Raw genomic sequence first — 24905 nt, 5'->3', positions numbered from 1 at the left:
AGCCAGGCCAATAGAGATTGCGGATTTGGATGATGAGTTCAAGGCAGAGAGGATGGTGGAGAACTTGAGATGGGTTGGAATGTCAACCAAAAATACGGATAAGGTATGTTAGTGTTTTCATGATCCTTAATGGTTCAATTTTCTAACCAGGCTAAAACAGTAACATACTACATCCAATTTTTAATATAAGAGCTAGTTGACTAATTTGAGTAGATTAAGAAAACTAATTAAGTTAGTTATTTGTAACAAACATATATTGTCTTTCCTAAAATATCCTTGTTCATCAAATGTGTATTGGTTAGAACTACTATTATTATAAGGACTACATTAGAAAAATATATATAAATATAAGAGACAAAGTAAATTAGGATCTTATATGTAGGACCAGAATATAAGTAAAAAAAACTCTTATATTATGGATCAGAAGTATTAAATATCTATACATATCTGTGGATATGTAAAAATCTATTGTCTTATCAATCAGATGTTGTTCATTTACAACTTACTATTCTTTATAGTGCACCTTGAACTTCAGAAAAGCCAATGCAGATATCATATTAGTTCTTCTGATAAATATTTGTTATATATACAGTATCCTGATGAATACATAATTTATATGAAAATTTTTACAATTGCGCAGAGCTTTATGGAAGATCAAAAGATTGTTCCTATTGAGGATATTACAAATTTCCAAATAAATAAGGAAGACAATGACGTGCAAGGTACGGAAGATCGACATTTTAAGTGTTTGCAACTAAATTTTATTATCGAAACATAGGGTGAAAACATTTTTATAACTCGGAATTTTATTATTAAAAAAAAGTAACAATCACTTGTCAAAACGTAGAAAATCTTGTGATTTTTCCCTATGTAATTAGCGGTTATGTAAACTTTAATCTCCCATAATAATTTAGAGGGGTTTTTATTTGCAGCAGAATCTGTGCAGCACCAGAGCAACGACATGAATGACTTCTCATTGGGATTCATCAATTATGATGAACCAAATGAGAACTTCATAGATGAAGGTACCCCCATGGATGACTATTCAAGCTCTCCAAGCTGCTTTGAGGTTGTTGAGGAAGTAAAAGTCAGCCACGGAAGTGTTTGTGGTCGCAGCAAGCAGCTGAGACATTCTTTCACCAGATAGTTCCTTCACAAACCCTCAAGGTTCATCTCAACCCAAAACGGCAACTAACACTACTCTTTTCATCAGAAAAAGCAGAAACAGCAGAGACAGAAACACTGAGAATGGAGAACCAAGGGTCCTATTTCACGAAACTTAAAGACTATGTGACGGGAAAGCTAATAATGAAGCCTTCAAAGACCGCTAGTGCTATTATGTTCATATTTGCATTTCTCTTGATGCACTTTGCTTCATATTTGGAGGCGCATGCGCAAATCTTGAAACTAGATCCTCAAGATGAAGATGTCAAAGAGAAACATTGCTCTTGTGCCAGCAGCAAGAAGGAATTCTCATGGAATGGGAAAGAAGGGGTTTGGTTTGTTGGTATCAAAAGTGGAAGAGGGTTTAGTGTGGTGTTGAAGAAGATAGGGATTTTCCTCACAATTTCTTTAGCACTTTGCACTATGTGGGCTAACCACATCACCGTTGATTAACCCCTAAATTAATTATCTGTTTTGTTTCTGATTAAAGGAATCTGAAAAGGTTCAATTCCCTAGGTTTCTCCCAGTTAAGGAGCTTGGAGGCTAATGCATCCCAACTTGTACTTTACTTTGACACACTCTCTTTAATTAAGTTACTTGTACTCTATTCTTATATAGAATAACTTACCTTTACTTCTTTTCCTTCTTAACATGACAACTTCCCACACACGTTGGATATCATATTTTCACATGGCTTAAACTTATTTGAGAAGAGTATTAAAGATAATGTACATGATCAAGGGTATTTGTAGTTTATATATATATATACACACACACACGGAAATATCATCTCCCGAGATATTAGGAGGATTATAGGAATCAGATTTAATTTGATTTATTCCCTAGAATATCTCTGTAATCCCTCTCGATCTCATCTATAATCTCTCTCGATCCCCATTCTACTTATATATACAGTGTACAGTAACACCCAGAATATACAAGTGAATATTTTCCACATATTACCGTGTCTATATGGTATCAGAGCCGGCGGACGGTCGTCCTTCAGCGAGTCCGGTGAATCCCTCATCTTCGTCCTCCACGTCGGAGGACACACCAGTTGGGTCGAGCCCCAGGCAGCGTCCGACCACGATGGACCCTCCTGGTGGATCCCCTGCGCAAGTTTCGAGTTCGATCAATGCACCCTCCGCGTCGACCATCAATGTCGATGGTTCTTCATTGCCCTTGTATCGGAAAAACTCATCGGCAGCAATTATAGGGAGTGGGCTCAGGCTATGCGTTTAGCCATTGGTGGCCGTGGCAAGCTCGGTCTGATCACTGGAGAGTCGACCACACCCAGTGACCTGAAGTCTTCAGAGATGCAGCGATGGCTCACGGACAATTCCCTTGTGTGCTCCTGGTTGATTAATGCTATGTCACCCTCCCTCAAAAGGAGTTTCATGTATTTACCTACTGCTAAAGACATGTGGGATGCTGTCCGCGAGTCGTATTCGGATGGCGAGGACCTTGCCCGCCTATATGATCTAAAAACCAGAATCTGGAATATCAAGCAGGGTACTCGCACCGTTACAGAATACTGGTTGGAGCTCATTGGACTGTGGCAGGAATTGGATATGATCACCGAGGAGGAGTGGTCTTCTTCCACTGATGCTGCGCGACACAAAAATAATGTTGAAAAGGAACGTGTTTTTCAGTTCCTCGCTGGATTGAACCCTGAATTTGATGACATTCGAAGCCGGATCCTAAGTCGTTAATCACTGCCTAACACTCGTGAGGCCTTCTCTGAAGTACGCCGTGAAGCCTCACGTCGCGACGTTATGCTGCACCCTGCCTCTTCCACTGTTTCTGACTCATCTGCTCTTGTCAGTAGAGGGGGGTCCTCATCTTCCTCCACAAAGCCCAAAGTCACCTGTGATCATTGCAAGAAGCCAGGCCATACACGTGATCGCTGCTGGGACATCCATGGAAAACTAGCTGATTGGAAATCTCGAAAGGGTAAACCTCGAGGCTATCAGGTATCACCAGAACCCTCTCAATCCTCTGATTCCCTTCCAACATTATCAAATGAGCAACTACAGCAATTACTTACTGCTCTCAAAGGCCTCCCAACGCAGCAACCTCCCCTTGCTGCGTCTGCCTCCATAGCTCACACAGGTACCTCTCCATTCGCTCTTCATACCTCGTTCTCGTCCAATAAATGGATAGTTGACACTGGTGCTACTGATCATATGACCTCGGATGCTCGTATGTTTGTTACCTATTTCCTTGTGCTAGTAATGACAAAATCACAACTGCTAATGGGTCGGCCTCTCCCATTGTCGGCAAAGGCTCGATTACTCTTTCAGATTCATTACATCTCAATTCTGTCTTACATGTCCCCCATTTGGCCTGTAACCTCCTTTCTATCAGCAAAATTACTAAACATGCAAATTGTGGTGCTTACTTTTTTCCCACTTTCTGTGTTTTTCAGGATCTCTCATCAGGGAAGATGATTGGCATAGCTAGGGAGCATAATGGTCTCTATTATCTCGATGTCTCTACCGTGACTGCCTTGTGTTCGCAAATCCATGGTCTTGTTTCTACTCCTAACAATAATGATGTTTTATTATGGCACAAAAGAATGGGTCATCCCAGTTTCTCTTATTTGCAACGCTTGTTTCCTCATTTATCCATTAATAAAAATTCCACTGTTCATTGTGATTCTTGTACACTTGCCAAACACCATCGTGCACCTTTTCCGCCATCACAATACAAACCAACTCGTCGTTTTCTATAATTCATAGCGATGTTTGGAGTCCGTCTCGTGTTTCTAACCGTACCCACTCAAAATGGTTTGTCACCTTCATTGACGATCACACACGAATGACTTGGGTTTACTTACTTAAAGAAAAATCCGTCGTTCCCTCTGTTTTTATGGAATTCTTTCACCTTGTCAAAAATCAATTCAACACCACAATACAGGTTTTATACACGGATAATGGTACTGAGTATTTCAATCACCAACTTGACTCTTTTCTGAAAACCAATGGCATTGTCCATAATAGGTCTTGCCCTCATACCCCACAACAAAATGGTGTTGCCGAACGCAAAAATCGACATCTTCTTGAGGTTGCCCGTGCACTCCTGTTCACATGTAATGTGCCTAAATTTTTCTGGGGGGATGCTATTCTTACAGCCACTCATCTAATCAATCGAATGCCAAGCCGTGTTCTCTCTTTTGTCTCTCCTTTGGACAAACTTCGTGAAACTCATTCCGTCACTCATCTTGATCATCACCTTCCACTTCGCGTCTTTGGCTGTTCTGCCTTCGTTCATCTTCCTCACCCTCAATCTAAACTTGACCCACGTGCCATTAGGTGTATCTTTTTGGGGTATTCATCTGGTCAGAAAGGTTATAAGTGCTATGATCCCACTTCCAAACGCCTCTTTGTTAGCCGTGATGTCTATTCTCTGAGCATGACCCGTACTTTCCCACTTCTTCAATTCAAGGGGAGAATTGGAGTGAATTTCAGCATGTAGAAAGTGTACCTGAGCCTATACCTCCAACTCAACCTGTTGTGTCCATTCCATCTAGTAATCCTACACCTATTCCTTCCACCGTTGCGCAAGTGCCAAAGGCAGGGGGAGATAAGACCAACAATAGATATAACAAGGTATACATGCGACGAGATAAAGAAACTATAGAGATCGAAATGCCCAGAGCTCTGCCAGAGTTTGACCCAATGAAAGACCCTGAAACGACGATAGAAGTGAATGAGGAGGACCTGCCTATTGCCTTAAGAAAGAAGACTCGCTCTTGCACCATGCACTCTATCTCATGACTATCGTGCTTTTACCACTACTCTTGATCAAATCAGAATACCTAAAAATGTACATGAGGCCCTTGAGCATCCTGAGTGGAAGAAGGCTGTGATGGAAGAAATAGTAGCATTGGAGAAAAATGAAACCTGGGAAGTGGTTGATCTACCAAAAGGGAAGAAAACAGTTGGGTGCAAGTGGGTCTTTACCCCGAAATACAATGCCGATGGAACACTCCACAAGTTCAAGGCACGATTGGTAGCCAAGGGTTTCACTCAGACCTATGGGCTAGACTACAATGAGACATTCGCTCCCGTGGCAAAGCTAAATACGATCAGAGTCCTGTTATCAATTGCAGCCAACTTGGATTGGCCTCTACAACAATTAGACATCAAAAACGCATTCCTTAATGGAGAATTAAAAGAAGAAGTCTATATGACACTGCCCCTAGGCTTTGATAGAGGGAGACAGAATCAAGTTTGTAAACTGAAAAAATCCTTGTATGGCCTAAAACAATCTCCCAGGGCATGGTTCGATAGATTCTCCAACGTTCTAAAAGTTGAAGGCTATAGGCAAAGCCTGTTTGACCATACAATGTTCGTCAAGAAGAATGGAGCACTAAAAGCAATTCTTATTGTGTACGTAGACGACATTATTGTTACAGGTGATGATGTAACCGAGATAAACAGAATAAAGACAGCTTTGAATCGAGAGTTTGAGGTCAAAGATCTGGGAAGACTAAGGTATTTCCTTAGAATGGAAGTTGCACGTTCAAAAAGGGGAATCTATGTCTCCCAACGAAAGTATATTCTTGATTTATTAAAAGAAACTGGTATGCTTGGTTGCAAGCCTATGAAAACGCCAATGAGTGTCAAGAAGAAAAGCACCAACCGAGGTAAGAAAAATGCAGCTACCAAAGAAGAGGCTGAGAAAGAGAAAAAAACAACGGAAAGATGAGGAACCCGTGGACACTGGTAGATACCAACGACTAGTAGGAAAGTTAATCTACTTGTCACACACCCGACCTAATATTGCTTTTGCGGTAAGTGTAGCAAGTCAACATATGCACTCACCCAGAAAGAAACACATGGATGCAGCCTACAGAATCTTGAAGTATCTGAAAGGGACACCAGGAAGAGGACTTCTCTTTAAAAAGTGTGAGTCTAGAACAGTGGAGATTTACACAGATGCAGATTGGGCAGGTGCGCCAGAGGATAGCAGATCCACATCTGGCTACTGCACCTTTGTGTGGGGAAATCTAGTGACGTGGCAAAGTAAAAAACAGAATGTGGTATCTAAGAGCAGTGCAGAATCAGAATTGAGAGCCCTAGCTCAGGGTATTATGAAAGGTCTCTGGTTGGAAAGAGTAGCAGAGGAGGCTCAAGTTCAAATTATCAAGCCGATGAAGCTATTCTGTGACAACAAGGCAACTCTAAGTATGGCTTTAAATCCAGTACAACACAGCAGAACCAAACATGTTGAGGTTGACAGACATTTTATTAGAGAAAAAGTAGAGGATGGGATTGTATGTTTGTCCTATGTGGCCTCAAAACAGCAAGTTGCAGACATTCTTACAAAAGGGCTTCCTGAAGACTTGTTCGAGAAATTCATCAGCAAGTTGGACATGATTAGCATCTATGATCCAACTTGAGGGGGAGTGTACTTTTATATATATATATATATATATATATTTATAGAGACACACACGGAAATATCATCTCCCGAGATATTAGGAGGATTATAGGAATCAGATTTAATTTGATTTATTCCCTAGAATATCTCTATAATCCCTCTCGATCTCATCTATAATCTCTCTCGATCCCCATTCTGCTTATATATACAGTGTACAGCAACACCCAGAATATACAAGTGAATATTTTCCACATATTACCGTGTCTATAGTATTTTTATCTATACATGACAGCACGACTTAAGGCCTCCTCCAAACTACTCAGGTCCCTGGTCCCTTCCAAAAATAAGCAGTCCAACTCGATATGTTCCCCAGGTATTTTAAAATATGTCGATGAAAAGAATTATAAAGTTTATACTCCATTCAAAACAGACATTCAGCGAATCCGGAACTTGCATGAACAAGAATATAGAGCTTTGTGAAGTCTCACCATGGATGAAAGTGTTCAAATTATCCTACACGGTCTTTTTCTGAATATTTGTTCCAGGACAAGTAGGATGGATCCCCAAGAGGTCTGCATATAAGGCAAAAGCCAAATGCAATGTCAATTTGCAAGAATTAACGGAGAAAAACCTAAGATATTTAAAAATAATAATACGCTATGCTTTTCTTATCTGACTAACCAGTACTTTCACTACCTGGACAAAATGTACAAAACTTTAGATCGAATACGAGAAAAGTTAAAATGTTAGAGGAAAAGTTTCTAGCCGTGCACCGATTGGATAAAACTTGCATGTTTGGCGCACTAATCATTAAGAAATTAAATTGTTTGAAAAAAAAAAAAAACCCTTTTAGCAATGGAAGATGGGAGCAATGGAGATCAAATTAAAGTTTCAAATGCAGCAGATCTTAAGGTGAAAATATTCGAGACACGTGAGCAATTATGATGCCAGATTTGTTTACAGTGCAGTCCATTCTACAATGTGGACAAAATCATAATTTCTCTGCCAAATTTTTTACCTGCAAAAAAAAGAAAAGAAAAAAGAAACAATAGATGAAAGATGAGCATAGTATTTCCATACCTTGGTTTCATCACATGCATACTCATGAACACTAACTCAAACAACAAGGACAGCCCGCCAATGGCAAGACACGCCATCCCCACAAAATCATTTCTCCCCCCAATCCAGGTAGTTGTTGAAAGAACCAGAACCTTTTTTCCTCCATAACTGTATGTATTATAGTTGTTCTGAATAACTATGTCAAGTTCATCATTGACTTCAAGGTCAGTCTCAATCTTCCCATATAGTTTTCTGAAAGAAGACAATGGTGCAGTTCGCATCCAAACCATGAGATCCTCTTGTTCACTCAGCTGATGCATGCCAAGAAAATCACTATTAACAAATTAAAAAACAAGCAAGAAATTTTTCTCATGGAACTCGAGAATAATGAAAATCACAATAACTATGCATTGCAATTAAGATAGATATACTTACAGGTATGCTCTCATTGAGTTTCGCTCCGCCAATCAAGTTTCCCTGCTGAAAGTTTTTTGGATACACATCAGAACCAAATCTTTTGGTCTTGTCACTCTTCCATGCTATATTCTTTTTGTCGATCAGTAAAGTCTTGTTGTTTGCTGAAAGGCTGAAGGTGTCATTGAACAAACTCCATGCAATGAGGCCACAGGGAACAATTGGTTTTCCATCATAATTTAGTTCAGGTTCACAAGATGATGATCCCTTCTCATCTGCCTTATTCCGTAGTTGTTTGTCATCTCTACTTTTAACAAATCTGTGAATATCATGCCGATGGAAAGGCGTTTCGTTATTTAGAATCCCTAATTTCAGAAAGATATATTAAAAAGGAAGAAAAATGAGGGGAAAAGAAAACAGAAAATCTCGGTACATCACAACATCCAAAACTTGATCATTAATTGTACTAGAGTTTACCAACGAATAGCAGAGAATTCTCCGTAAATCCCACATATTTTTCAACTTCTAGAAAAATAAAAATTTGATCAACTCATCATAACAGAAGTAGTGATCAATATCCACACGTGAACATGCACATGTTTGCTGAGCTACGATTAAGGGAATATTATGTGGCCTAAAACATGACACATATCTCACCTCTGCCATTTTCAATGAAAGTTTGATTTTACATCTAACAAGGCCGATGCTTTAAATCAAGGGTCTAGTTTGAGATATAAATTAAGAAACATGGTGATCTCAGATGCACGTGAACTCTAAAAGAAGCCAGAACAAGATGCTACTTGTGACCTGTTCTTACCTTCGATGATTCTGATAGAAATTATCAAGCTGATAATAAACATATATTGGGGCTTTCATCTTTTTTGTAACCTGTTAGATATCTAATAAAATTAGTTCATCAGAAACCGGAATCTGGAGTAGCAGGTTGCATCCCATGTTCTGTTAATGAACAAAGAAAAGAAAATAACTATGTTACAAAGTGATACAGGAAATATACTAACAATCCATCTCCTGATGCAAGTCTTCTTTGTTGCAGTGCTTTGAATAAAGGCCACTTCATCATCACTGTATTTATAAGGGATGCATTCCTGATCATATCTGTAGCTTATTTCCACCACCTGGATCGGGAATTCATGATCAAATGAGTTCAGTTTCAGCACACAAATTCCATTTGACAACAGTTGTGAAATATAATCTGATAAGACTGATGGTGTTAATTTGATAAACCATATGGGAGGAAACCGACGAAGACACAAGGGATAGAAGGGAATTAATCTTCTGGTCCAAGGAGTTATTCTATTTTCTAAGGCTCCAGATTATAAGGAACTAGAAATGATGATCTAGTCTGCTCTTGGCTTAGTCTGGGGGCTTGGGGCTATGTTTGGGAGGTGTGAAAGTTACATTTTGGTTTATATTGTCCTTGTGGTTTACAGAGAGAGCTTTAGGACTTATTTTGAGGTTGAGTTTGGTAAGGAAGAGTTTCTGGCCTCTCGAAAAACGGAGAGGTTTCATTGTGTTTTATTGATCCTTTTGTTCAGTGTTTAGTACGAGTATCTATTTTCTGTACTTTTTGCTGTTTAGAGTATCTTTTGAGTTGTAGAAGGGGAATGGGGTTTTGGACAGAATCAGTGAGGCCACTTCTAAGTCTGATTCGGTTTCTTGAGTATCAATATCAAAACCTGAGGATTTCCCTCATCTACATCTGTTGTTCTCTTGTCTTCTTTATTCAGAAACTATTGGGCAGGGTTATATCATAATCACAGTATATTACACGCTCTGACGCAGATAATGAGGCAAGACCAAGGGGGATGAAGATAACTGCGATGACTGTAAATTGTGTAATGACCTGTAAAATGACAATGAATCATTAATCAATTATTATAGCATGAGAAGGCTGAAACAGTTACATGCTATGATTTAGAGGTGACACTACAGAAGTTAATTTGCAAGCCGTACCCATGACGGTGTTATAATTGGTTGCCATGCAGAAAGTTCTTGCTGTGAAAATTTAGAATCTACAACATGGGAAACAAACTCAGGGGAAACATTATTCAGATAAGAGCTTAATGACGCATAGACATCACAAACAAGAAACTGTTAATAGGAGAAGAGCAACAAGAGTTAAATGATTACATGAAACACTCAGTTTTTCCGGAGTTTGGTTAAAAATCTGAGCCTTATTCTGTCTAGCAAAGACATGGGTATATGAAAGCAACAATGATCACCGTAACATTGAAGATTTGAAAACATAAGAGGAGACATCTTTCTTAAAGATGAAAGAGTTGAAGCATACTACAAAAGAGATTTCAACAGAATTCAAACAACATGTCATGTTTTATGCACAGAACAACATTGTAAGGGGTGAAACGTGTACAATTCTTCAATAATCCGAATTGACCTAACAATATAAAATCTATAGCAAGCGGTACTACTCCCGGGTTATGAATAATACACTACTCATCTCAGACTCCATGCAATACATAAAGAAACGTGTCTAGATTTTTATACTAGATATATCAAAGACCTAGTTACAGTAACCTTCCCTCAGCAATGTTCACAAGTTTTTTATTCCGCCGTATTTACAGTTTTGTTATCCGAACTTTGGAAAGCATAAATTTATCCTCAAAGCTAACATAATAAAGGCGGGAGAAGATGTACATCATCAGTTAAAACTAACATATAAAAGATAAGTGATTATCATCTTAAATTTATTTCTTATAAGTTCATGCAGCAGACCGAAAATAGCACCTATATTCTAGACATTACACGATTTTTCCGCGTTCGGTCAGATTGATTTTCCTTTCTTAATTACAAGGATAAAGTGGAAAGCCTTTCTATTATAATTGTATATAAGTGAATGTAGCATATATATATGTATGCATGCATGCATATGTAATATGTCAACAGAGCAGTAATGAAATGAAAAGAACATTAACAGAAATCGAAGCAGGGACGCTCGTACATTTAGGTTTTTTGCCATTGGAGGAAGAGGAAGAGGAAGCAGAGGGTCCAACATTTGCAGCGGCAGAGGTTGATGAAGAGGAAGTCATAGAGATATCCAAGAATTCCTCCGCTGGAGACGAACAGAGGATTGGATCGAGCAAAATGTGGCCAAGTTTGAGATCTTTGCAGAAATATGAATGAACCAACAAATTTAAACCTTCAACTTGGAGTCCTCCCTCCCTATATTTCTTGTTATGGAGGGACACCGCATGGCAGTTACTATTATCCAGAAAGGGAATTCCCATTCATTTTTTCAAATAAAATATTATAAATTATAGAAACGTTTGCCACGTGAATGTAACAAAACACAAGGAGGACTTTTTTTTTTTTTTTAAACCAGAATCATAAGAAATAATTTAAACATAAAATTCTCAAAGAAAATGAATCCCAAAAAAAAAAAAAAATTCCCTTTCAATTTTGTTTCTTTCCCTCCATCTAAACGCATCTTCACCTTGATTTTTTGGAAAAATTTGGGAAAAGTGCCATTGAAAGTTTTATTGGTAACGAAAACTTGAAACATTTTTATACACAACAAAGTGTCTTTTTTTTTTTAATTTTATTTACATCTTTCTTACTAGTAAAATTTTTAATGGGAATTTTTAACAATTTTTCCTAATTTCTTTTAGGCTTGTTCATATACAGTTTCTTTCCTTATTATAAAAACCCCAACATGCTTCATAATGTAACGTGTTTTGTCTAAAGCATTATCTGTTTTATCTGAAATCCCTAGCTAATTATGAGACTTCTTAACTAATTAACCAAACTCCTCTTATTAACAACTTTTATCAAGGATAATTATGAAATTTTATAAGAAATAACTAATCTTAACGAATTTTCTTAACTTGCAAACTTTATTTATTAAAAAAAATTTCAAAAAGAAAGAAAGAACGAAAAGAGTCAAATTGACTTATTATTATCCCTTGCCTCCAATAATTAAGGAGGTGGATGATAAGAAGTGGGAAAAAAAAAATTCAAATTCTGAGCATGTCTCATCTTGTCACATTTTCACGCGCATCTATAGACCTAGAGAAAAATCATTATGAGAAAAAATTTGTTGGTCTATTATTTGACTATTTTTTAACAAAACTAACATAATATCTGGTGCAATAATCAACTGACTTAACTTTTAAGTTTTGTTTGGATTAATTTTTGGGAAAAATACTTTAAGAAAACACTTAAATAACCAAAAATTTTATTTGGGTTATTAAATTTTTCAAATTCCTAATCAAGTCACATGATCTAAAAAAGAATTATAAAATTTTATTAAATGAATCTAATGCTTTTTAAATTAGAAACCAAAAGAAAATAATAATAAATTAACATGTTTCATTTCATAGTTAACACATTTCAATTCTAAATTAATGATTTTTTAACTTCATAACACACTTGTGTAAGTTTTTGAATAAAATTAATTACAATACAAATTTCAAAATAAATAAGTTTAATTACGCAGTTGTCAAGTTTTAGTTCTAAACTAACAACTTTGTGTTTCCAAAACACAATTGCAATAAATCTTTAAATAAAACTTGATCATAATATAACTTTGACAATAAACATATTTCATTTTACTGTTAACATGTTTCATTTTAAATTCACAACTTTTTGTCTTCATAACACATTTGCAAAAGTGTTTGAATAAAAATTGATCACAGTACAACCTTAAAAATTAACATATTCTATTTCATAGTTAAATGCGTTTCAATTTAAATTAATAACTTTTTGTTTCCATAACACACTTGAATAAGTCTTGGAATAAAACCTGATTATAATATAATCTTAAAAATTAACACATTTCATTTCGTAATTAATATGTTTTAATTCTAAATTAATAATTTTTTGACATGAAAAAACTATCTCAATTAAAAGAAGAAGATTTAATATAAAACCTAACTTATCATTGCCTCATTAATTGATTATTTGACTTTGTAATAGTAAACACCAATCTTCCATAGTTTAGAAATCTCGCACAATGCGAGAATGACAGAAATCCTCATTTCTTTAGGTTTCTAATGAAAGAGGTATTAGAGTCATTTCATAAAATTTTAAAATCATTCTTTGGGTCATGTCACCTGATTAAGAATTTGATAAATTTAATGACCTAAATAAAGATTTAGATTTTTTTTTTTAAATCCTAGTTTATATTTAAGTAGTGTTTGGCTTTAGTATAGTACTAAGACCATGGAAGTGATGATAATAACCGCTCTGTTCCAATTTCAAATACATCTTATTGATAACATTAAAACCCCTTAGCCAATATCTCAATAATTACAGAGCTTGTTTGTTTAATGATGAAAAAATAATAAAAATGACGTGTACATCATTGGCCCAGGACTAGTATGAATCCACTGTGACAATATGCACCCAGCAATTTCTCTGCTTTGTTCCTGCCGGCCAACTTCAGGCTCCCAGTAACCTGTAAAAGAACAATGACTTGCTTCAGTGAATAATCACGCTTTATATTCAAAATTCACGACCTGAACTGAAACAACATTGTTATTCTAACCTTGACAATGTGGATTGTACACGTCTGCTGCAGCCAAAGAAAGAAATCAAGGAAAAAAAGAAGATTTTAGCTTAGATCAATAAAAATAACTTTTTCTGGAAAAAGTTTCATTCTAATGAAAACCAAAGATTCAATGTAATGAACTTGAAATTATTTAAAAAGATTATCATCATGATTTGACATGCCTTGTGCCCTGTTGTTTAGCAGTCTGCTGCTTGGTAACTGGTTTTTGTGGTTCATCACTTGTAAGAGGTACAGTCTTCACCTGTGACGTTAACAAATCAGAAAATTTCTAAGAATCTCATCACCTTATTAGATGGAAATGTTGGTCTGAATGTTTTGGGTTTTTTGAAGAATCAACTATAGTGTCTTACCAAATTCTTGAACAGAAGGTTATAAAACATATGGATGTATCTTTGTTTTGCTTCTTTTGGCTCCTTATTCATTTTCCTCCAGAAAGTGTACATGCTTCCCATGTTCAGGAGCCTGTTTGCATAAATCTCCCAAGTGTAGCTACAAAACAAGCCATTTATAAAACTATAAGACTTTGACTGTTGCAGAAGGCAGACAAAATATAGCAGGGAATCTATCTTGAATTATGGTCTTTTACCATTCATTTATGCGCCTCAACCCGGCAGATGAAATCTTGTTCCAGTGTGTTGAATCCGCTTTGCAAGTCTCAAAGAAATCAGCAATTTTGTTGCTTGATTCGTCACCGTGCAAGGGATCAATATGGAATCCGGAGATTCCATCAACAATAATTTCAGCTGGACCTCCTTGGTTTGTGGCAAAAGTGGGCAAGCCACAGTTCATTGCTTCAATGACAGTAAGTCCAAATGCTTCATATAAAGCAGGCTGCACAAAAGCTCCCTTGGTGTCAGCAATGCATCGGTAAAGTTCTCCGTTGCGATGTCTGTTAGTCTGTGCAGCAATCCATCTGAATTGACCGCTTAGCTGGTACTTATCAATTAAAGCATGCATCTTCTTTATTTCTTCCATTTCCTCCCTGTCTTTGGATTTTGAAGGGTCAAAGAAGCCTCCAACTATGACAAGGTTTACCAAGTTTCTCAATCTCTTGTTCTTCCCGTACCACTCAACTAACCCAGTTAAATTCTTCACAACATCAAGCCTTGCCATTGAGAAGACAATAGGTTTTCTCCCGTCTGATAGTGATCCACTGTTTCCACAATAATTTCACAGTGAAGATTTATCATGCTGAGGGGGGAAATGTTATAGCAGTTCATATTTGAATTTTAAATGAATGTACGGAGTAGCAACAATCCCTTACATATGCTCATTGTTATCCACTTTACCATAAAGTAGCTCTTCAATGGCAGGGCGAAATTGAGCTAGTCTTTTGCCTTTCTCTGTATAAGGGAAATAGACAGACTGGTCAGCTCCAGGTGCAGCTATGTTGAATTTGGGATCAAATACGTTTATTCCTGATACAACCCTACAGATCCCGGGAAGAGTAAACGCAGCATGGCTTTCATACTGTCCAGGTCTATCTTTGCTGCAAATAAGAACTTCCATAAATTAGCATACATCTAAATCTACTTCTTGAAATATGCGTGCGTAATTTTAGCATCACTTTCCATGTTCATTGCGTCTGTCAAGTGCCCAACACAGGCATAACTTATTCTTTAAATTACCTTGTTTAAAATTCCTATGTTTTTGAGATTTTTTATTTCATATGCACGTTTAGAAAATTCGATGAGCATACCTTCCAGCAATTTCCTGGTATGTGCTGGTGATGATGAAATCCGCTGCATTCATTGCAATTGTATCAGCCATGAACTGGCAGGAGAAATGATACTTGGGATCAAGCTCCTTCCACTTGACATCTGAATCTTCGTACTTGGTCTTCTCTAAAGCGTGAGCTATAGTTCCCTGGTTTCAAATTACCCTGAGAATTAGTCCATATGATAAACCTCCTTTTGGCAACAACAAAAATTTGGACAAGACTCTTAAAGCAGAGAAGAAGGAGAGATATTAACCAGAGTTATCCCAAGTTTGTTAGCCATCAGAGATGCCACCAAATTCCCATCAGTGTAATTTCCAATAACAAGATCTGGTTTCCCTTCGAGGTGGTCTAGAATCTTTGTTGTAGCATCCTATTAATATGACCAAAAAAGGGTTACCAGAAGGGAAGGCCATTTAATAGGAAAATCTAGAAGCTAATGTAAAATACAAATATACTTGCCTGAGTAAACCTCTCAAGATATGGATAAATGTCAAAGCGAGAAACCCATTGACGAAGGATTCCTTTTTCTGTGACGAAAGGCACACGTAGAATGTGGGAGTGCTTGGTATCAATGATTGGTTCTAACTCTTGATCACATGTGGTTCCTCGAGCATCAGGTATGAGCCTTGTAACCTGTCATAAGAACAAGATCATTCTAACATAAATGTATGCGAACAGTTTGCCTAATGTACGGAGATGATTTCTTTGCAACTTGTGAAACTTACAACAAGAATTTGAGGCTTCACAGTTAGGCCTTGCTGCTTAATTCTGAGAAGCAACTCTGCTTCCAGAGCTCTTACTTGATCCAAGATGTAAACTACCTGTTCCAAATTGAACCCCATTAATTTGTTTGATTTTGGCAAGGAGTGACAGCAATGAAGAGAACTTGTTTTGATCAGTGTGTCAAAGCCAGCTTGACGTATGAAGTAACAGTTTAATCCTTCCACTCCCTATTCTTTCAAGATACTTAATTTTTGCATAGTTTTAAACTTCGGACAAAGGCTTTAAGTTCGCTAGGTATTTGAAATCAAAGTCTTCTATTATAATCTAAACATTTAGAGGAAATTAAATGAAATGCTCAATCATATAATGCTGAATTGTAAGAGATACCTCTACTTGTTATATTCTGATTGAAGAGTCTGAAACCAAACACATAAAAAATATATTTTGTCATCAATCTCAAGCTTTTACCTGACCACCGGTGTCTGGCAAGCCAAGGACATCAGCTTGTCCAAAATAACCATGAACAGAGAAGATCACAACATTGAAAATTGTAGGAATTCTGCTGAAGAGCTTCTCGAGATTCTTTGGGTCTGGTGCTTGGAGTACCTCAGCCAGAATGTTCATTGTCTCCTTCACTCTTTCTGCAGTATCACCCCAGCCTCTCTCAAAACCCCACTCTTTGAACCTGTAAGTAAAAAAAAATTGTCTTGCATTGCAACATCCTGGGCTTGTTCAACAGATAAATAGAGAGGGCTTACCTTAGCTCAAAAGTCTGATATGGAGTATCCTTAGGTAGTTTTGCAAGGAACACGTCTGCCACTATCACTGCCAGCTGAAGCTTTTCAGCAGAGTTCAGGGTGTCATTTATCATCAACTTCTGGCATTTCAAATTACAAAAACAAGAACATTAATAAAATATATTACAGCAAATTTTTCTACTTGGAAAGAGTTTGTTTGATTCTATTTCATGTTATTGCACTCACTTGTCCCCCATGACTTAGTGTTGACAAGTAGTCCACTAGAGCTTGTGTTTTTTCAACTTTCCCACTTAGCTTTGAAGATAAGAACTTTGAAGCAAAATTAATTCCTTTTCCAATTGAAGAAGACAGGGATAAATGAGGAACGGGGAAGTCAAATGCTCCAAAATCTGCTTCAAATGCGTGTTCATCATTTACCCTGCAAATATAGGTCCAAGTTAAACATCAACAAGCTGGTAGCTATATGACCATGACAGAAGATCTTCATGTGATCATGTCACAAAGATTGTGAAGAAGAAATCCTTGCCTTGCAAAGCCAGAATGGTTTTGTAATGATTTATTATTATCATCATTATTATTTTTCCTTACAGCATATGCAACATCAATATATAATAAAATTTATAGAAAACCACAATATATCTATGTATATAAACTGTAAGCACTAGAGTTGATCTTAGACTTCATATAAGGTAAGACCCACAATTTTTTTCTTCATAAAACATTTATTTTTTTGTTTAATTTTATTGAATATTTCATTTTCCTTCATTAACTTCAATTAGTTTTAATTGTGTTCATTAAGTTTATCTCGAGTTTTTCTTGTATTCTTTATGTTTTCTATTGGCTCCTAGCTGGTCCTTAACTTTGCTTATAATTTAATTTCATCTCTCAATTTTATTTGGTTCCAATTTAGCCTCTTAATTTTATTTCCTTGCAAGTTGGCCGCTAAATCTCAAACAAAACTACTAAAATCTATTTTGCAATGAAACACTCTAAAATGAAACTGCTGTATGATAAAGTTATATAAAGCTCTATTACCAAAAAAAAAAAAAAAGTTATATAAAGCTCATCGATGAAATAACACGAAACTCGCAGTTAGATTAGAAAACTTTGAATAAAATGAAAAGACCAAATTAAAATTTAAATGACAAAAGTGAAAATGAAAAGAAATATCGAAGGGCCAGATTTAAAGTAATTAAAATTATGTCAGCAAAAAGTACAATTTAATATTAAATAGAGGGACCAAAATTACATCTTTTTTTTCTTATCAGGTTAAGAGCATAATAGAATCTGATTTGATTGTAAATTTCTACCATCTCTCTATCTTTTTAATGTTTTCCCTCAACTTCCTCATTTCTTGGTGGTCCAGCTCAAATGCTCTTTTGATTAAAAGAGAACAATAACTTTATCTACTTGCATAGATATTTTTTGCCCCATCATAAATCTCCTTTCACCTCATTTCCCCACCGTTGGCTTTAAAAAGTGAGATTCGATTCAAGACATAAATGACAGTGAAAAAACTTGATGATAAGTGTTATCAGAGAAAAATCCAGCAAACAGAGATGTAAGGAAGCATCAGCCAAACCCAATAAAACATTCAGAAGAAGAGATGAAACATACCAGTTTTCATCATATACTGATTCTTTCAACTTCAGGTAGTCAGTGGAGGAGATTTCCGCAACAGAGAGGTTCTCAGAGCTGACTTGAGCAAATTCCCAAACCCCAGGATTTCGCCTTATTGCAAAAGCAACATATGGTGGATTAACAACAGCTTCCTGCAAGCATGAAGTTTCACACACCACACATCATTACCATCAGAAAACAAAGAATCAGAAGTGGTCGAAGAAGATGAATTGAGAGGAGAAGCAAAGCAAAACCTGCGTAGAACCCAATATGTAGCCAAGATTGCCCTCCAAGACTTGGTTCCTCTCGGTCTTGTCATCAATGACTAGTTCCATTTCCTCCATCAAATGGTGAAGCTTCATGATCCTTTTTCCCTTCTCAAGGTACTTGGCAAAGCACTTCTTCATATGGTACCTACTCTGACGCAATGCATCAGGCATGTTGTCTGCAATCGAGTTTGTCCGCTTCAAAGCAGGGGCTGAAGTAGAAGAAGCCATTTGATCCCACGCACAGAGACACTGAGAAATAACAAGACCAGTGAACTATGTTCTGAGAACCCAAGAAGAGGAAGATGGGGATGATAGAAATGCGAGTGAATTTATAGAGAAGGAGATGATGGGGTTCTTGGTGATTGTGTGTTTGTGCGGACGAAATGACAAAATAGCGATTTTGGGAGGAATTGGTGACGAAGTTGGAGAAGGAACATCTGGGAAGAGGAGGAAAGGAAAGGAATGAGCACATTTTGAGAAGAGATTCAAAGTTTAAAAGACTAGTGTTTTCCATCACGGAGCTAGAGGTATCGTATCATTCCTTTCTTCTTTGTGGCTGGCTGTGGTGAGACAGAGAGAGAGAGAGAGGATGAGAGGAAGAATATGGGAAAGCGCAAGTTCACGGCATCTGCTTCTGGTGCCTTGTCTACGCAGTGTGGCACTTTTTGTTCCTGTTTCTGTTTTGGACGATAACCTTCATGGGGTTTGTGCCTTTGTGGTATCCTCTTTTTTATAACAAGATTGTAGGAAAAAACGCAAAACATAATGCACTATTATAAACTCTCGAGATTTTTTTTTTTTTTTTTCCATTTACAGCAAGCGAAGCCAGATATTACTGAGGAAAAATTACAAATAAAGACTCCTCAATATATGAAATTTTGATTTAGAACTTTCAATTTGAAAAATAAAAAATAAAGACCTGATTCCATATTACAAATATAAAATCTTGGTGAAATATTTAAAATGATCCTTAGCCAAATTGTGATTTGATTTACTGAAGTTGTCATTAACTAAAGTGAACTTGTCATTTCTCATAGTCAACTTGTCATTTGGCATACCTTCAACCAAATTGTGATTTGGTCTACTAAAATTATCATTCACTAAAATAAATTTGTCATTTTTCATAGTTAACTTGTCATTTGGCTGAGAGACATTTCAAACATTTCACCAAAATTTCATATCTGTAATTGGGACCAATCCTTTAAAACTATTTTTCAAATTAAGGATCCCAAATCACAATTTTATATATTGGAGATTCTTTATTTGTGAGTTTTCCTATTGCTAAAGGCATTAATACCTTCATCATCATTGGCAAGGCTGCGAGAAATTTGACTTTACTTTTCTAAAAAAATTAGACAATGAAATTTGACTGTTTTAAATCAAGAGGATGACAAAACATAAATACTCCCTCTTGTAAAAACTAAATGATATTATGGAAATATTAAAAAAATTAGTTAACATAATTATTTATAAAAAAAAATAAGTACGCATTATGTTCTTAATATAAGATCTAATTAACTAATTTAAGTAGATTAAGGATATTAGTTAAATTAATTAATATAATTTTTTAAGCATCCTAATCATTTTTTTAATTGCTTCCCTCCCCTTTACTTAATTATTGTTGAGAGAATATCAATAAGATTAATTTGAAAAAAAATTGATAAACATATGAAGTAGGTTTTACATATAGAACCAATATTAACTCTAAAATTAGGTCATAATCAGGGAAGAGGTGTAATCAATAAAGAAAATTTTAAAAATTATAAATTTAAGAAATAAATAAATGGGAAAATGACCAGAAAATGACTATTGAAATTTGAAATGACAAAATGAGCATGCAAATAACTGAAATCACCAGATGGACCTAAGGCATGAATCTGGAATTATCACAATTCAGTAGAAAGACTAAAATACCCCTGAACACCCCTAAACACATGAGCTGAAAACAAGACAAGTGAAAGCTCCAAAAGAGAGAGAGTTGAGAAGAGGAAGCTTGGAGCAAGAGTGGAAATCTGGGAAGAAGAAAAAGGTAAGTAAATTTTTTTGTTAAAATGCTAGTATCGTACTCCTCCAACTATCACCATTCTGCAAACCTAATTTATTATGATGGATTTTGCTTGTAAGTAAGTTAGTTTGTAGTAATAGAAGGGTTGGACGTGAATATTATGTAAGAGAGTCAAGGTTAATGATGGGTTTGGGTTCTTAACCCGCTTTGCTACTGATGCTCGAATGGGGATGGACTTATGAGTGTAAAGGATTTAGATAAAAAATTTAATCGGGATGAGAGAGCGATGCATTGGAAATGAAAAAATGGTAGCAACTAATAATATGGGCATGAAATTTGAGGACAAACAGTAAGTATGAGATGACCAATGTTGTTAAATTCATTAGTAGAATTGTGATATCCTACATTTAAATTGTCAATGAAAGAAGTGGGTTGTGCGTTTTTTAGGTGTTTCGGAAGGTAAATGAGATTGATTATTGGGAAACTAAAATATTGATTTATGCTTCTTTGCTGCAAGTTAGCAAGCTTTGATGACATCTAACATTGGGTCTAATATTGAGGGGTAATTTTTTGGTGTGAATGGAATGAATTTTTTACCCTTCTTGATTTTTTTGAGAGAGAGGTTGATAAGTAAGCTATTTTTTTTGTAAATGATGTTAACTAGGTAGGATATATTTTGTAATCTGAATGATAAGAAAACACTATGTGGCAGTTTAATCTTAATGTTAACTTGTCATTTGAATATGTAAGTTATGTAGTTTCTGTCATAGGCCTACTGGTTTTTGGTAAATATTGTCACTTCAATAGTCAATTTCATTACACATATAGTAAAGTCCGAATGTTATATAAACATATTATGATGTTCTTCAAAAGAAGATGGTGGAATTTGCCAATAGGCATGACCGGAGTGGTTAATTTGATTACAAATGTTACTATTCACATTACAAATGTTATAATTATCATTACCAGGGTAGTGAAATGGGCTGAAAATAGATGTTACTTGGATTTGAAATAAAAAAAAAATTACAAATGGCAATAGCAAGATGATAATTCTCATTACGAAAATTGTAATTCACATTACAAATGTCATCATTATCATTACCGGGGTAGTGAAATTGGCTCCAAATACATGTTACTTGGATTTGAAAGAAACAAGTTGCAAATGGCAATAGTGAAATAGTAACTCTCATTACAAAAGTTGTAATTCACATTACAAATGTTGTCATTATCATTACCGGAATAGTGAAATTGGCTGAAAATATATGTTACTTAGGTTTGAAAGAAACAAATTGCGAATAACAATAGCGAGATAGTAACTTTTATTATGAAAGTTATAATTCACATTACAAATGTTGTTATTATCATTACCGGGATAGTGAAATTGGCTCCAAACACGTTACTTGGGTTTTAAAAAACAAGTTGCAAATGACAATAACAAGATGGTAACTTTCATTACGAAAGTTGTAATTCACATTACAAATGTTATCATTATTATTACTGGGTAGTGAAATTGGCGTGTTACTTGAGTTTGAAAAAAATGAGTTGCAAATGGCAATACAGAAGTAGTCATTTTCATTACGAATATTGTTAATTCCATTACTTGTGTAGTGAAATTGAGTCCAAGTAAATGTAATTTGGGACACAAATAATCAAGTTGCAAATGCCATCACGGAAGTGACAACTTTCATTATGTATGTTGTAATTACCATTACTTGTTTAGCGAAATTATCTCAAAAAGGATTTAAATTAGGCCAACAAATATCATAATTTACAACCTACAACTATAAGTCAAATATCTTGAAAATATTTGGACACTTCTTTCACAAGTACTATATGCTTAATCTACGTAATCTATACTACTATCACAGATGCCATCTTTTGGTCAATATAGTGGCTTCATTTGATGAAAGCAAGCTCAATAAGCACAACCATGACTCAGCACTTAGAGACATAAATCATTATGTCCAAATCAATTTTTAATCTCTAACTCTTCAATCCTCAAACCAGCAGATTAAGAAAGAAAAAAAGAAAAAAAATCAGTTTTATGCCTCAATAATTTAATTCCACTAGTATCAATTCACAAGCAACAACCCACATACTCAGATAGATACAAATATTTTACAAGTATAGAATCAGCTTTTAACCTTCAAAACATTTCAAGTAGCAGTAATATAAAATCTGTAAATTATTTTCACTTTCAGAACATGCTTATATATAATTCAGATTCATTAAACAATCTCTGAACACCACCGTATCAGCTTCTGAATTTCCAAAATTTGAATCCCACAACCTCAAGCATCAACAGCCCCAGCAGCAATGAACACACACATCCTTGTAAGATGATATACCATAGCAAAGATAACCAAGTTCTCACGATTTCAACAACTCAGAGAACTTCAGGAATATTGATTTTGGAATCTATAGACATCCTTTATTCATTTGGCATCAGAAAAACACAGTCCCCAAATGACAACCAATTAAACCCCCTTCTGAAATTTTTAAAAAAAACTTGGTCCTTCACTCATATCAAAATCATAAACACACACATATTATATCTTGCAACATTACAACATCACAATAATCAAAGGGCAATCTCGTCGAGTAGTGATTATGATTCAGAGGAAGGAAACAACTTGAATAATATGGACACACACAGAAGCAGCAACCCCTTCTTCCAACTTCATAATTCAGAGCAATCCAAGCACCGATTCACATAACTACAAGTTTTAATCTACCTTTAGATTTCATTTTAAGCTTTCACCATTGCTTCCCCCACTTTAGAACCAAGATTTGCCGTTTTTCCTAAATAAAGCCACTCCAATCAGAGAAGTAGAAGACGGAGAGATTTTAACAGAATGGTGATAATTGGAGGAGTACGATACTAGCATTTTAACAAAAAATTTGCTTACCTTTTTCCTCTTTTCAGATTTTCACTCTTGCTCCAACTTCCCCTTCTCCACTCTCTCTCTTCTGAATATATTATATGTCTTGTTTCAGTTCATATGTTCAGAGGTATTCAGGGGTGTTTTAGTCTTTCTACCGAATTGTAATAATTCTATATTCATATCTCTAGTCCATTTGGTGATTTCAGTTATTTGTATGCTTATTTTGTTATTTCAAATTTCAACAGTCATTTTCCCTAAATAAATTCCAACTTTGTATCTAAAATTAAAATAGACTTGTTGACTCATCGAGGAAGCTATTTCTTAGACTGTTGAAATCCTCAATCGTTGCCAATACCCCACACCCTAAGAAATAGCTACACCTAGGATAAAAAAAAGTTACCTGTGATGTATTGCATTTTTAATCCTTAATCGCTAATGGGAAAACTAACACCGCAATCATTATGTTTTGGTCTTATTTTTAATTAGGCCCTTCAAATTATTATTTTTTCCAACTGAATCCTTATTATTTGTTCAAAAAGAGTTTTACAGTTGATAAGCAATGACAAATAGGATCGGACATGGCAAACAAAAAAACCAAGGATCTGATGCACCTTAATTTTCAAGTTCAAAAGAAAAGAGAGTAGATATTCAACTTCTCCTCCTCTTTCAGGAACCACATCAATTTTCTGGCACACCTTCTTATACATGTAGCCACTTAAAGCCACTTCTGAGAAGGAAACAGATCGAAGATATCTTGCAACACTGAGAAAACCGTAGTACAAGCCCACATAAATTGCTTCTTTTTGCCTTGAAGCAAGCAATTTTGCCAGCAGTGGCAGAAATCTGCTCAGTGAGGTTAACAGCAAAACCATCTTTTACAAACTCGATGCTTCTCCTTCCCTTAGTGTGATTCAAATGATCTCACACAAGTTGCCTTTAACTATTGACAACAAAACATTAGATATACTTGTAACTTGCAAGTTATTTTAGTGTTGACTAGAAATTGATCCCACATAACTTAATGCTAAGAAGAGTGAGAAGCACAACTAAAATACCACTATGAAGGCTCAAATCCCTTAACCACGCACAACAGAGATCAAGGATTTGCACAGCAAAAATTCTCCAAGGACCCAATGTATTGTTTCAAATCTGCTGCATCATTGCTCATCCACGGCATTTAACCCTTTTTAACGTTTTTTAAGCGAAAAGATGATTAGTTGTTATTGTATTAATTAATATACAAATTACAAGTACTTTTGCGACGAAAAATCTAACTTTACATATTGAAGGGATTTTGAAAATAGACCCATGAAAATTTGGGAAAAATCAATGTTTAAATTGGTTGATTTTTT

The 24905-nt window shown here is 35.7% G+C and overlaps 3 protein-coding genes across 5 annotated transcripts; 1 reads left to right on the top strand and 2 right to left on the bottom strand.

Annotated features, from left to right (window-relative positions):
* The first annotated feature begins 11 nt into the window (after window positions 1-11).
* LOC114756204 (uncharacterized) lies at window positions 12-1147 on the top strand. Its single transcript, XM_028945136.1, has 3 exons — window positions 12-103; window positions 641-722; window positions 933-1147. Exons 1-3 carry the CDS (start codon window positions 53-55, stop codon window positions 1145-1147), a joined length of 348 nt encoding a protein of 115 aa, XP_028800969.1. The 5' UTR covers window positions 12-52.
* A 5866-nt stretch (window positions 1148-7013) lies between these two features.
* LOC114756231 (ALA-interacting subunit 1-like) lies at window positions 7014-11093 on the bottom strand. The gene is made up of 8 exons (XM_028945168.1): window positions 11006-11093; window positions 10000-10058; window positions 9815-9889; window positions 9045-9161; window positions 8843-8913; window positions 8047-8344; window positions 7633-7922; window positions 7014-7124 (listed from the first exon to the last, which is right to left on the bottom strand). The coding sequence occupies exons 1-8, from the start codon at window positions 11091-11093 to the stop codon at window positions 7061-7063; spliced, it is 1062 nt and encodes a 353-aa protein (XP_028801001.1). The 3' UTR covers window positions 7014-7060.
* Window positions 11094-13240: 2147 nt separating this feature from the next.
* On the bottom strand, window positions 13241-19160 carry LOC114756210 (sucrose synthase 5). 3 transcript variants are annotated; one of them, XM_028945162.1, is made up of 15 exons: window positions 18649-19160; window positions 18392-18546; window positions 17000-17192; window positions 16775-16890; window positions 16485-16701; window positions 16019-16114; window positions 15753-15926; window positions 15547-15663; window positions 15273-15439; window positions 14838-15062; window positions 14160-14726; window positions 13924-14062; window positions 13735-13814; window positions 13550-13576; window positions 13241-13459 (listed from the first exon to the last, which is right to left on the bottom strand). In XM_028945162.1, the coding sequence occupies exons 1-15, from the start codon at window positions 18889-18891 to the stop codon at window positions 13444-13446; spliced, it is 2532 nt and encodes an 843-aa protein (XP_028800995.1). In that variant the 5' UTR covers window positions 18892-19160; the 3' UTR covers window positions 13241-13443. The 3 variants fall into 3 exon arrangements, with proteins under 3 accessions (XP_028800995.1, XP_028800981.1, XP_028800988.1); XM_028945148.1 differs by having other exon boundaries at window positions 16775-16893; window positions 18649-19157; XM_028945155.1 differs by having other exon boundaries at window positions 13550-13573; window positions 16775-16893; window positions 18649-19157.
* Window positions 19161-24905: the final 5745 nt, after the last annotated feature.

Source organism: Neltuma alba, unplaced genomic scaffold (genome assembly GCF_004799145.2).
Source record: "Neltuma alba isolate B1F8T4 unplaced genomic scaffold, ASM479914v2 tig00001384_pilon, whole genome shotgun sequence".
In the NCBI taxonomy this organism is placed as follows: domain Eukaryota; kingdom Viridiplantae; phylum Streptophyta; class Magnoliopsida; order Fabales; family Fabaceae; genus Neltuma; species Neltuma alba.
The sequence above is the reverse complement of the archived record's forward strand: the minus strand, read 5'-3'. Positions and strand labels throughout refer to the sequence as shown.